Consider the following 14,311-nt stretch of genomic DNA (forward strand, 5'->3'; position numbering starts at 1 on the left):
TTAAACCTGCTCTGCAACTTTTGTATTCAGTTTTATATTATATTGCACTGTTTAGTGTTCTTTGAACACAGCGCCTTATTAGGGTTCTTATTGTGGCAGCTGTCAGGACTTTCCACATATTTGTACAAACCCTGCACAGGAACTCTGGTTTCATTTATGTTAAGCAAACCATGATCTCGGCTCAGACCCGACTCTGGAGATCTGGACACAAGATATGGACACAAGATATGCAACACTAGCAAATGGGTGAGCCGAAGCTTAGCGGGTGTCCATACAAATGCAAATGGATACATTATCGAGAGCTGCTTTGACTATCCAATGACAGGAAGATGTGCACAGTACTTGGTGCTGGTATCTCATTACTTTGGCTTAGTAACTCATAATAGTTTTCAACTGATCTAAACAAAAATGGTCTCATACCCACCAGAAATGTTGGGTTTACTTTTTTTTAACCTCTATGATGTGTATTTTGGCTGTGATGTACCAGAATGTTGCCATGGAGACAGAACAACATCACTCATTTACAAAAACGTCTAAAATCTGGCACAGTCTGTTATGACGATTGTGGCGAGAAGACGTATGTCCTCTTTCTTTATCTGTGCTTACACAAGACCATTTCCATCTGCAACATATGGAAAATACTTGAAGACCTTTTCAAAAATGGCCTCGTGATCTTTGAGAGGTGCGTGCAATTCAGAAAGTGCTAAAGAGAACAACATGGAGCAGGCAGAGACATCATTTCTGGTGAAGATTGATGATGAACTGTGCAGTGCTTCTGAAAGCTACCTTGTGATAGATTTGATTGGGGAGGGGGCTTTTGCAACAGTTGCCAAGTGTTTAAACTTAGAAACAGGCAACACGGTTGCGGTCAAAATCTTCAAAGATTGTGATGATGACACCGTAGATTATGAATTGGAGATCCTTGAAGCGTTGCTGGATGTTGACCCAGACAAAAAGAACATTATAAAATTCATGGGCAGCTTCAGATTCCACGAGCTGCCGTGTCTCATCTTTGAAATGCTCGACAAAAGCATCTGGGATCTAATGCAGGAGAGAAACTGGGCACCGCTCAGTCTCAACGAAATTCGCCCAATTACACAGCAGATTCTTGTGGCCTTTGACGCCCTGAAAGGTCTGGGAATCATGCACGGAGACCTCAAACTCGATAATGTCATGCTTGTAAACCACAGCAAACAGCCATTAAGAGTCAAACTCATTGATTTTGGTCTGGCAATGCCAGAGAGCACAAAGGTGGTTGGACAAATTATGCAAGTTCTACCGTACAGGGCTCCTGAGGTCACTTTAGGCTTCCCCCTGACGACAGCTGTTGACATGTGGAGTATTGCCTGCCTTATGGCACATATGTACATTGCAAACTACCTGTTTCCCTTCAGCTGTGAATATAACTGGATGAAGGTAATGCTTCACCTGCTGGGGCAGCCAGAGAGGAGCCTGCTGGCTACAGGGAAATACACATGGAAGTTTTTCACCCAGGAGAACGAGCTGGATAATCAAGGCTTCCGGTTCAACTCGCCCGAGGAGTACAGCAGACTCACTGGTGAGCAGCCGAGTGTTTTGCAAATGGTTTGCTACTTGGCGAAGACTTTGAAGCAGGTGGTACTGACAGGCCCAGGCACACCCATCGCTGGTGAAGAGGAAGACAGAGAAGCATTTCTGAGCTTCCTGAAATGCTGCCTGACTCTGGACGCTCACAAGAGGATCACTCCGGAGGAAGCCTTGAATAAGAGCTTCATCACAATGCATCACCTGCGCGGTAGAAGTGAAAGCGCCTCCTATGCGCATACTGCTGCTCAGCTGATGAGAGTTTGCCATCAGCGTGATTTAGATCAATTAGCTGAACAGCCTCTGAATATCAAAGCTGCTGAACAAGACGACAACAGTCATGGAGAGTCACAGCTCCCTGTAGGTGATCATCTACGGCCATATACTGCGCCTCCCCACGGACATGATTTCCAACCTAACAGACCCAGTGGTGAGAAGTCAAACAGGCCACAGTCCTGCCAGCCAGCTGAAGCTAGTGACAAGGACTCAGATACACTAGGTCCCTCGGGTTACTTATACCAACGTTACACTTGCATTGACGAAGAGCAATCCTCCTCCCAGTCACTCCTGTCACATCACGCCGGTAAAGATGATCGAGGGGAACCACACGGAGACTCAGTCAGCTGGGACATTTCAGCTCCACCCTCTGCAGCCACAGACCTTTGTGATGGAGAGAGAGACATTGCTCCTCCTATGACAGAGGAAAGCAGCACTACATCCACTGTTGAAAATCACAACGCTAACACAGAATATTTGTCAGCTGCCGACAACGTCTGTGACAACGGTAGTTTAGCTGCAAGTGAGCCAAGCGATGGAGCTGCAGGTGTGATCCCACCGCCTAAGATTGTGGATGTCAGGAAAAGCTCAGATGGAACTCGACAGAAGAGTTTTGCTCTAAGAGTCAGTCAGTTCGTGCAGAGAGTGCAGAAGGGACTTGTTAAATACTTAATATGTGGAGCAAATAGCACGGATTAGTTCCATTGCTGTTGTATTTTGCTCACAAACTGGTTTAATCAGAGTAGACAAGTTTCTTCCCACAGTGAGAAATGAAGATGACACATTAAAAATAGGGGTAAATGTGATTAAATGATAACATTTTAAAAGTGTGTAATGCCTGTAAGTAGGACATCAAGATATAGAAAGAGATCTCTCTAAATCTCTAATTTTCACAATAAAGACTAAAGGACATCTGAGAATGACTTTTATTAAAGATTCTATTCTATTCTATCTATAAATCTAATTTTTGGTCTTTGCAACAGAAACAAAAACAACAAAAAAAATAAATAAAAAGTAGAAATGTATACATATGTAACAGATACTTTTTTCCAGTATTGTGCAGACAAATGACAAAGATGAAAGTTTCTGTACACACACAAACAATGACATGTTAAAATGGCAGTGAGAACTTTTTTAAAATGAAAACACCAGACTTATCAAAAATGAACAAGAATGAACATCTGTATCATTTAAAACTAGTGTTGCAATTTCCTGCTCTGACAACTTGAGCGCCGCCTCATATATTTGATCTTTTCAAGAGGACTTTTTTAATGTGACCTTAGTTCAGTGCAATGCATTCCACACTACAAACACATCAGAGGTCAGTTTTGGTTAAACATCCCTTCTAAATGTAAAAGTTAAGCTCCAGGGAGAGAAAATCTAAGTAATTTTCACATGAATCTTTTTGACTTTGTTCGAATCAAGAAAATCTGTTTTGTTCAGTCAAAACCTTACCAAAAATAAAAGTACATCTGTTCCCTGTCAGAGAATATTCTCCAGTGTTGGAGAAATTTTAAGCAAAATCTGATTAAATCCTATTACATTAGAGCAAATCGTTCTGGTTAATAAAACTTTTTCAAAAAATCTTAATCTGTCCATATATATCCCAGCCACAAGCATGTAAGGAAAGAATGTATGAATGTAAGGATATTTTTTCACTAAAATGTGCAGTTCATTCCCAAACCAAAGTATAGCATATGCATAAAAATAACAATGTCATGCTATTATATATATATATATATATATATATATATATATATATATATATATATATATATATATATATATATATATATATATATATATATATATATATATATATATATATTTTTTTTTTTTTTTCTTTTGTAAATACATTGGAAGATGCAGAATAGTTCTGTTTTTGGCAGTTTTTTCTTTAGTATTGGCAGTGCGGTTGCTGAACGTGCCGAGTTATTAGCTCAACATTGATAACACGTCCCGCCTAAGTCACACGTCACATTTTGTTTAGCAGTATACATAAATGTAGCAATTCTTCAAAGATTAGTATGTTCTCCAAGTCCTTGAAACACCATCATATGTACACACATTTCTCCAGCAGATGTCGCCAAAGCGGTGTTTCAAATGCTTCCGACCGCTGAACCATTTTCTCCAACCATTGCTTCAGCTGGTTCCGAGCCTCGATTCTCCCACCACTGGCCTGCGGTTCGTCGGGAAGAAAACGGCAAAGATCCGACGTTGAGCGAATCTAGCTGAGGGTTTTAATAGACTGAGGCACAGGTGAAAACAATTAGGGTTGGTGAGGCGTGTAAGAGGGCAAGAGCCAGAGAGGGGGAACTGGTGTAAGAGTGACGCAGGACAGGGTGTGAGAGTGAGAAGTACGTGGGACAGAGGAAGCCAGAGAACAAAATCAAAATGAAGTCCAGGATCATGCAGGGTTGACCAAGGACTCCGGGCTTTTGTGACTATCAGAGGTGGTAGAGAAGTACACAATACGCGAGTAAAAGTGCAACTCTATTCTTTAAATAATACTACACTACCAATAAAAGTGAAATAATAATGAAATAAAGTTTGAGCATATTTTAGCAACTTCATCTATAATAATACCCCACAACTTTAGAAGTTAAAATGTTTTCAGTTAAAATGCTCCTCTTAAGTATCTTTAAAAAAAACTTTGCTACTTAAGTGCAGTACTTAAGTAAAAGTACTTAGATACATTCCCAGAATGAAAGCTGTGCGTCGCTTGTTGGACCACTTGGTGGCGCTGTGAGCGCGCTCCGTTCACCCGCTGGTAAACCCTGATCACTACGCTCCAGTCGGTGGTCACGGACGTCAGTCAGCGGCTACGGGCATGACGTGGTCCGTCTGCTGCCACCGAGACACAACCACCGGTGACTATTAGTCCAAGCGGCGGGCAACAAGTCCGCTTCCCACCGAGCCAAACACCGTCTCCTTAATCCGTCTAACAGCTCCTCTGTCGGTATGTAACATTTATTTACAGTGGGTGGAAGTGAAGCTCGTTGGAAACGTGTTCAGCTTGTCTATGGTAACCACCTAGTTAGCTAATGCTAGCTCGTGCTAACCATTAGCAGCGCTCCGCAAGCCGTTACTTACTAGAGCTTAAGAAACTTTAAAAAAAAATACTGATGTTGATGTTGTTCGCCGGTAAGTTGTAGCCGTAATTGATTAACATAAGTGGGATAAGTGGGAAGTCGATGACCGAGCTTGTCGATCAACCTTAACGTAGCTGTAGTGAATAAGCTTGCTGACGTTAATGATGCTTGTTGATTGCGATATTTCTTCACTTAACGTTACGCACAACTAATATCCTGAGTCAAAAAAAAACCCTGTTGTCAGCGATGTTAAATTTGTTAAAAGGCAATGTTGCTGGATCGCAGCCTCCGTGTGTGTAAACTTAAGTGAATTTAAAAATGTTGGACATGTCATGAAGGGAAATCTCAGATCCGATCACTGGATATCCCTTATGTCACGCTCAGCAAATCTCTCTTGAGATCGGGTGTCACCATCTCAGTTCCGTGTTTGCCCAGCGCATTTATTTATTTATTTATTTTTATTGGCCATCAGAGGGAACTTAAGAAAGAAATCTCTCCTCGGGTGGATTCAGTTCTGATTCTTCGGTTGGTGAGGCTACGCTGGTGTTGGTGTTTAGAGGTGGTGTCCTGTTCTGCTTCCTCTAACAATCTTTCAGTTTAGTGAGATATTTTTTAGAGATGTAATATATTGCATCCGGCTGATGGTCATCTTTGTTTCGCTATGATAGGACCCGAGTTAGAAAGCTGTTGCTCCATCCCAAGGAGGCATCTCTGGCTAAGTTTGCTGTCTCGCTGAACTCTTAATACGACGCTGTGGTTTAGCACTTATGCCCAGACATTATATTGTGGTTGACAGAGAGTAACGCGTCACCTTGGGACACGTTTGTGATACCAGCTTGGCTTTTCCATATCTGAAGATGTGTGGATCAGGGCAGGTCTGAGCTTGTGGGAGTCAGGCGTGAATTAATAAACCTGTTGGTGTTTTTAAATGGATTCTTCGCCCAAGGGTGCTATGTGTGAGAATGCACCCTGGGGAGGGAAACTGAAACGAAACCGATGTAAGCTTTGCACTGGTAGTGGGGAAGTCTGAGCCCTCTGCTGGTGTGATAGTAAAACAGTAATTCACAAGGCAGCGGGACATGGAAATAACACCATATTTCCCTTTGAACCTAAAGCCTGACTTCGTTCACTTCGAAGAGCAATTTTAAATCACCTGGCCTGAAAATCAGTCGCGTGACTTTCCCTTTGTGGTCTCCGTTTGAAGCAGGGCAGGTTGTTTGGTTTTTTAGCAGGTCTACAGTTCCAGAGGAGGGGTCACAAGAATGTACGGGAAATTATATTCTTACTTGAAACACACACCACAGCTGGGTGTGGGCCGGAGGAGAAAGGAAACAGTGGCCAACAACTTTACTAGAATTTACTCTGTTATTGCTGAACGGCTTGTCGTTGTGCAGGGAGAAAGTGGCAGGGATTTTAATGCTTCTATTCATTTTCAGATTTCACCCAGCAGCCTATTCTAATACTGGAAAAATATCTTCAGTGTAATCCCATGTCTCTTGTGTGTCCACTGAAAATACCTACGCTCGTTTCTGTCCAATCTTTGTGAGTCTAAGCCTGTGCTCTGTGTTTTTTGCAGCTAAGATGAAGTGGTGACACCCGGCCAGCCAGGCCGTGAGATGATTGCAGCTCGGCGCAGAGAGACTGAGAAAGAAGAATGGGCAGGGGTGTCTTTGGTTGCTGGCATGGTGTCTTCTCTGTTGCATTGCTCTATGGCTCTTTGGCCTTATTCACCTCCATCCTCCACAATGTGTTCCTCCTTTACTATGTGGAGACATTTGTGTCCATCTACAAGATTGATAAAATCTCCTTCTGGGTCGGAGAGGTGAGTGAGCACAAACCTGGGTCTGTAGCTGTGTGACGCGGGATGTAAACTTTAACTTGTAGTTCAGGTTGGAAATGTAACATCGTTTCTTTGCTTGCTTGCTTGTTTTCTTGATTTGCCTTCAACCCGTAACATGACAAGTGACTTGGATAGATGGATTCATTGCTTAATAGTTAGGTGTATTACACGTCAGAAACCCTTATTGTCTAATGTTATTAAATGGCATATTGTATCCGGCCCCCTTTTTTTAAAAATTCACAGATATTTCATTTACTGTCATAAGAGAAATATCCAAACGAAAATAAAGCTGGCGCTACAGCATCTTTGGCATTTATGCATGTAAAACTATGTGTTCAGTTATCAAAATAGATGCAGGTTAATTTTCCGTTGAGCGAGTCATCGTTGCAGCTTTTTTTAAAAATCTAACTTTATTGTTTTCCTTCTCTGTTGCTCCACAGACCGTATTCCTTATATGGAACAGTTTCAATGACCCTCTCTTCGGTTGGCTGAGTGACCGCTCCTTCCTCAGCTCTCCTCAGTAAGTGTCTCCATCCTGCTCCATGTTAGCAAGGCTTCCATCCAAATTACCATTTAAAGCACTGCAGAAAAAAAGAACAGTTCATTTCTGACTAAAGAATTTTAATGTAGGCTTCCTCAAAATATGAGTCAGCAAGAAAAGAAGCAGTCTTTAGTTTTCTAGTTGGACACTTTTCCGAACTTTTGACGCCTAATTTTCAGAACATACAGTTTTGTTTGTTTCCCAATTTGAAATGTTAAATAAACAAGCAAAGAAGGTCACTTCTGAGAGTGTTGTAGCAAAGTAAGAGAGAGAGAGAGATTTTTTCATGATAATATTTAATGCACGTTCAGATAGTACAGTGTTCCCTCATCATCCAAAGTAATAAAAATGAGTATATTCAAAGAGTATTTTTTTTTTAAACTTTATGAAACGTATGCCATTGTAAATGTTCTTGTCCACACACTGTGACGTTGTGAAACATAAGCATATTTCTTAATGTCACAAATCTATAGAATATATTTGGGTTTTGTTTTGTTTTTTTCAAGTCAGCAGATTTTAAATGATTGTGGTTCCTACACAGACTGCTTCACTCTGACATGAAGACCTCAATATTCACACACAAATGTTTTAGGATGTTTAGGATATGTCAGGTATGCTTAATCCTCGTGATGTTTGTTAAACCTCTTATCAGAACGATATTGTTAAGCATAACTCTGCCATCTGTTTAGCTATTTCATTATGTAAACGGCAACTGTGACTCTGTATGGTCGAAAGGTGGCATTGATGACGTCCATCATCGGAGACTTTATTATCGCTGCGCCCTTTTAAATGATTGTGTGGGTGTTCTGCAGTGGGGAAGTGCACCATTTACACTTTGTGTTTGTTTTTATTGTTTGCTGTTCCTGTGTTTGCATTTATGATTATAGAAATTACATCATCCACCTGTAAAACAAACTCAAACAACTTGAGTATTTAAACAGCTTTGTTTGCTTTTTTTTTTTGTTTGTTGACTCGGACGCCATCGTTACTTAATGATCAAAAATGTGTTTTTCTTCCCCACAGGACAGGCTCACAGATCACATCGCCAGAGGTGGTGCTGAAGCGCCTGAAAGCCCTCTCCACAAATGGCCCCCTCTTCGCTCTTTCGTTCCTGGCCTTCTGGGTGGCGTGGGCCAGGCCGGGCCTGCAGTTCCTGCTGTGCCTGTGTCTGTACGACGGTTTCCTTACTATGGTGGACCTCCACCACAGCGCCCTGATGGCTGACCTCGCTGTGTCGGCTACCGATCGTACGCGTCTGAACTTTCACTGCTCAGTTTTCAGCGCTCTGGGCTCGGTCTCGGTTTTCCTGTCCTACTGTTTCTGGGACAAGGAGGATTTCTACTCCTTTCGTCTGTTTTGTGTGACTCTTGTAGCTTTTTCCATCATGGGCTTTTTAATAGTGTCCAGGTTGCTTCAGAGGCGTTTTCAAAAAGAAATCCGTCCGAGACAGGACGAGGCCCTGACTCTCAAAGAGTAAGGATTTCAAAAATCGTAGGAAATGCTGAACAGCTTTGGGTGTTGCTATAATTCTTTTTTCATCTCGCACTGTTTTCTTTTGTTCTGTCTTAGGCTGAATGCTGGCCATGCTCCACTTATCAACCCAGAAAAACCTGTCACTATTGGACAGTATCTGAAGCAGCTCTCCAAACACAGGAACTTCATGTGGTTTGTGTCCATGAACCTTATCCAGGTAAGATGCTAATCACTTTGCTTGTGTTGCCAAAGATAAAGTAGCTGATAGAAGATGTCACTTTAGAGAATAGAGGGGGGTGTAGGGAATACGGACAAAATTTGTTGATATGGTACAAAATATATTAAAAATAACCGTGTCATTTTTGTCAGCTCTTTTTGTAATATTTTAACTTGAACAAACTCTCTCTCTGCTGTTTTGCTGATGATGGTCACAAAGGTTTTCTAATCAGTTTTATGGAGTTGCACTGTTGCTGCAGGAAGGATCACGTGATGTGAGATTGTATGTGGTCACATTGTGTCTGTGCTCCCTCGACAGGTGTTTCACTGCCATTTCAACAACAACTTCTTCCCTCTCTTTCTTGAACATCTTCTGTCCGACAACATCTCTGCCTCTACAAGTTCATTATTACTGGGTAAGATCCTTTTAGCAAACGGGAAGCAACTCAAATCTTCCTAATGCAGGGCTGGCAGAGCTAGACATGGTCTCTATAGACAAACAAATGCAGTAATGTTTACTTTTTAGGAAATCCTAGAGATTTGTTCAAATCAGCTGCAAGAAGGCAGTTATTTCTGAATATTTCACGCTGGGTGTTTAAAGAAGAACATATAGAAAATGCAGAAGATATTAACACACCAGCTTTTTTAAACTATGAAGCTTGTACAAATATGTGCTCAATGTGTTAATTAGATTCAGTGTAGCCCACAGATTATAAAAGAAAAGAAGTTACCAGAAAATTCTAAAATTATACTTGAACTACTATATTCTAAAATGAAATGGGGACGTAATCAACATTTGGCTCCGATTGGGGTTTCTACTACTTTAGTTAGAATTCCACTTCCTTCTCTTTTCTAATGATGGTCATTTGTGCTCATTTTATAATCTTTTATATTTTTTAATTATTTATTTTTTTTAAACGCAGCTCTGCTTTTGCTCTCACACAGGGATCTCTTACATTGCCCCGCACCTGAACAACTTGTATTTCCTGACACTGTGCCAGCGTTATGGGGTTTACCAGGTTATCCGCTGGCTTTTTATGCTCAAACTGGGACTTAGTGTGGCTATGCTGCTGGCAGGGGCTGACCACATTTATCTGCTGTGCATCTTCATTGCTAGGTATGGCTACCCACACGCACCAGCACACGCATCAGGGATCCCATGTGTGACAGCTTATACTTTTAGTTGCTTATCGTTTCCTGACACATAGAAACAGCCACTTCAGAATTTATTCAGACCCATTCACTTTTTTCACACTTTGAAAGATAGATACTTTTGCTCATCCAACTACACTTGTTAAAAATAAATAAATAAAGAAGAGGTTTCAATTTAATCTGTTTAAAATTAAATCTACAAAAGAAATTGTGTTTCAAAAAGTGGAGGTGACCGAATACTGAATGAAGCCACGAATCCAACACTGTGGGCACAGCCTTTACAAGGACACACAGTTTACAGCCTGTTTTCAAGTTAACATTCATCACATGTTATATCCAAATATTTTGTTAAGTTGCCTTTGCTACAAAAACTTTTTTTTTAATTTTGGCACGATATAAACGTCATCTAGTTTGGGCCTTGGTCAATAAGAATGAGGAAGTGGTTTATCTTTATAATCCAAAGTCATAAATTGGCCACAAAGCCTACAAAACATACTTAATTTACAAACGGGAAACCCCCTCCCTTAAAACTGTTTTGAAGTACTTTGACTTTTGTTAAGTAAAACACCTTGTAAATTTATAAAAATTAGGGATTGGAGAAGATGTCAAGCAAGTTCCAGCTACAAATGGGGAAAATAAAACGTTCCTAATGCCTGTTTGCTCACATGTCATTCTCAGATGTTTTTGACCTTATAGATAACAGACACTCTGCAGCTGAGCCCTTTATCGCTTAGTCATAATAGTCAGTGACGTGTTAGAAGTAAACATTGTGTGAATGCTTTTGGCTCCTTCTTCCAAACTTCAGTGTAAGCTGGTACAAAACACATGGACCTAAAGTGATAAATGAGTTACTTACACTATCGAATATGGTTTCGCACACACAGGCACAAATGCACTGTGTTGGGGTCAGACACTGAAACCATTCCCCTGCTATAAAAACTCTTTCCTTTTTATAAGACTCCACACTAATTGGGCTGGAGGCTCTAACATAACCTCTCATCCTCCTAGTAACCGGGTGTTCACAGAGGGGACTTGCAAGCTCCTGAAACTGGTCATCTCTGACCTGGTGGACGAGGACTTTGTTGTCAATCGACGTCAGCAGGCTGCCTCCGCACTCCTCTTCGGGATGGTTGCCCTGTTAACTAAGCCCGGCCAGACATTCGCCCCACTTATAGGCACCTGGTTGCTGTGTGTTTACACAGGTACATACACTCACGCTGTGTTGTCATTAGCTTGTGGAATACGACATCAGGTCAAAGCAATGTCATACTTTGTTACTAAACTGTTCAACTATATGATATTCGTTGGGTGGAGCTGATGTGAAGATCTTTTAAGTGCCAGCTAACATAACTGGACATATGAGATAGGTCTGTTGTCAGAGACATGTGTCCTCCTGGGACAGTTTAATAGAGCTGTACATCACCCAGCTGCTCTTCTTGTGACAAGATCTGTTTGTGGTTTATTGCCTAAGTAATAGCCGCATGCAACACATGAATGGCAGTTAGTGTGTGAAAAAGCAACGCTGATCTTCCCCTTAAGCTTAATGTTTTATTTCATAAAATCTTTTTTATGATGTAAGGGCAGTTTTTTTTTTTTTTTTTCACAAAGCTAATTTTCAACTGCTGCTCTTCAGCCAGATGTTAAATTTGCCATGGAAACACCGCTGTGGCATACAGCATGAAAGCAAGAACATACCTTTTCACTGTCCACTGGCTGAATTGAGTGTGTAAATTTCTTAAAGGAATTTCTTTCTGGATTAATTTCCCGCAGGTTTTGATATTTTTGAGAGGGAACCTGTGAAGGACTCTTTGCCTGACGTTCCCTCTGGCTCAGGGACTCAGCCTTTTCGCCTGGGCTGCTTCTACATGTTGGTGTTTGTGCCTATCACCTGTGCCCTTCTCCAGCTGGCAACCTGGTCTCGTTTTACACTTCACGGGCGCAAACTGCAAGGGATCAAGACCCTAAGGCAGGGTTCCCAGCACGGGCACCTTATTGATGTCAAGGCCATATGAATGGAATAAAGCTGAGTGAAGCTGCACAATGACACTTTTAAAATACCAGTTTTACAAGACCTTTTGATAATCACTTACTGTAGTAGATGATTGATTCTGCAGCCCAGCCCAACCACTGCACATGTGACTTTCTGGACTGAAAAAATCCCAGTGCGATGACTAACCTTACTGGAAAGAACTTTTTTTTAAATGGGATTTGCCTTATATTTTATATTAAAATAGGAATATTGACCTATATTTATATCTACACAGGTGACCAAAAGATGAAGTAGAACCAGTCAGTCAGGCCAAGAAGATGGCTTTTAATGGCTTTTAATGTTGTTGGCCAAAGATGGAATTCCCTCTAATCCCCTACTTATTTTAAGGCATTATTGTGGTTTAGGGTACCGTCTGAATGCCCCAGCTGCTCAATTAATGCCCGTAACATAATGAGAACAGGAGGTTTACAAAGGAACTACAGTTGTGATTTTAGGTGTTTACTAACAAGATGAAAAAAGTGAAATAAAATCTGATTAATGTCTTCAGAGTGCTATTGATCATGCTCTTCAGAGCAGATGAATTATTTTTCCATTTACACAGCATGCCCTGCCGTTTTAAAGTTCAACTGTATTTTTATGTCCAGTATTGATGTTTTTTGCACAAAACTGCCATTTGTCGGTTGTACTTCTAACATTCTCACTGTAATAACCTTCTTGTACTGTAGTAATAAAGTGTAGGTAATTTATGATGTGCGTTTGTTTGTTTTGGTCCTTTCGGCTTATCCTGCGAGTTCAGGGTCCCCACAGCGCATTGTTTCGTCCACATGTTGATGTGGAACAGTTTTTACAACGGATGCCCTTCCTGACGCGACCCTCCTCAATTTCTACCGGGCTTGGGACCAGCACTGCGCGGCTAGTGTTGGGCTGGTTGGTGGTCAGTGTTTGGCTCCTGGACAGTTGGAGTAGTCGGGAAGAGTGGAAAACCTGTGGTCAGGAGGCAACCACTCTACCAACTGAAATGGTGTTAATGTATGATGATGATCATCTCATCCCTTTTTATTTTATTTTTTAAAAATGTACAAATAATGCGTCATTACCACAAATAAACCTCATTCGTGTTCTGTGCCATGAGTTAAATACAGTAACCTCAAACGTTGTTGTTTTTAAAAAATAAAGATCTTTACATCGAGAGCAACCGACCTGTTTGCAGTGTCAAGAGTTGATTGTGAGTGCTATCATGAAATTAAATGGACCCTTCTGTTATTTGAATTAAAGTTAATTTAGTTACAGGTTTTATTCCATTAAATGTTCACTGTTTTTCAACAAGTTCTTTGGTCTAGTGTTTCTATCAAAACCGTTCACCATTGAAAAAGAAGTAACTTTTAAAAAATACAAAATGTTGCTGAAATACCCTATAAATAAAGAACTGAATGGCTGGGGCTTTTAGGGGTTGTGGGCAAATTACTATGATATGTAATTCTTTAATATAATTATTAAAATGAATAATAAATCATCATTTTTGATTGTGACTGTCATTATTGCAAGGTTTTTTTGTAGATGGGAGTTGAGATTGTCTTAACCAAAGAAGGGTTCTTTTGTGTTTGTTTGTCGGGTTTTCGATTGATTATTGGTAATAAAAGTTTTTACAGTCAGAACAAGGAATCAATCTAAAAAAAGTAGCAGAAGTTAGAGAAAAGTGCAATGAAGGCAAACTTTATTCAGCCTATGTGATGGTTAGAAGAGGAGGATTTGAAAAGCTGCATACTGAGTTTTGAGTTACTTTATTTACACTTCAGGGTCTGTTTAATTTCATTAATATTTTCAGTAATTCAAGTGGAAACTGTGTGAAATTTTCATGCATTTAGTTTGCATTTCGAGACCAACGGCTTGTGCTGAGAAGCGTCTGATGAAAACAGAAGTACCAGGAGGTAATCATATTGTCAATCCCTGTATGAGAACAGCGGATGCACGTGGTTCCCAGCTTCATCATTTGATTAAATGTTTCCCTTTGTTCATTTGTTATTCAGGTAGTTCCATGAAACATTTCTTTTTTGTTAAACTAGTATCGGAGCCCTCGCAGATGTTTTTCTGAGGACGTTTGTACAATGTATTAACACAGTAGCTGAAGGCTCCAAAGCAGTTAGTAAAAGGAGAATTGGTTAAGGAGA

General features: G+C 40.7%; 1 protein-coding gene across 4 annotated transcripts; it reads left to right on the forward strand.

Annotated features, from left to right (window-relative positions):
- Positions 1-4,615: 4,615 nt before the first annotated feature.
- Positions 4,616-12,889, forward strand: mfsd13a (major facilitator superfamily domain containing 13A). Of its 4 annotated transcripts, none has more exons than XM_067487720.1 (9): positions 4,616-4,798; positions 6,508-6,753; positions 7,212-7,291; positions 8,336-8,785; positions 8,882-9,002; positions 9,321-9,417; positions 9,947-10,118; positions 11,162-11,355; positions 11,924-12,889. In XM_067487720.1, exons 2-9 carry the CDS (start codon positions 6,586-6,588, stop codon positions 12,163-12,165), a joined length of 1,524 nt encoding a protein of 507 aa, XP_067343821.1. In that variant the 5' UTR covers positions 4,616-4,798; positions 6,508-6,585; the 3' UTR covers positions 12,166-12,889. The 4 variants fall into 4 exon arrangements, with proteins under 4 accessions (XP_067343821.1, XP_067343823.1, XP_067343825.1 ...); XM_067487722.1 differs by lacking the exon at positions 4,616-4,798 and adding an exon at positions 5,358-5,490; XM_067487724.1 differs by lacking the exon at positions 4,616-4,798 and adding an exon at positions 5,434-5,456.
- Positions 12,890-14,311: the final 1,422 nt, after the last annotated feature.

This window comes from Channa argus, chromosome 20 (assembly GCF_033026475.1).
Source record: "Channa argus isolate prfri chromosome 20, Channa argus male v1.0, whole genome shotgun sequence".
Lineage (NCBI taxonomy): Eukaryota > Metazoa > Chordata > Actinopteri > Anabantiformes > Channidae > Channa > Channa argus.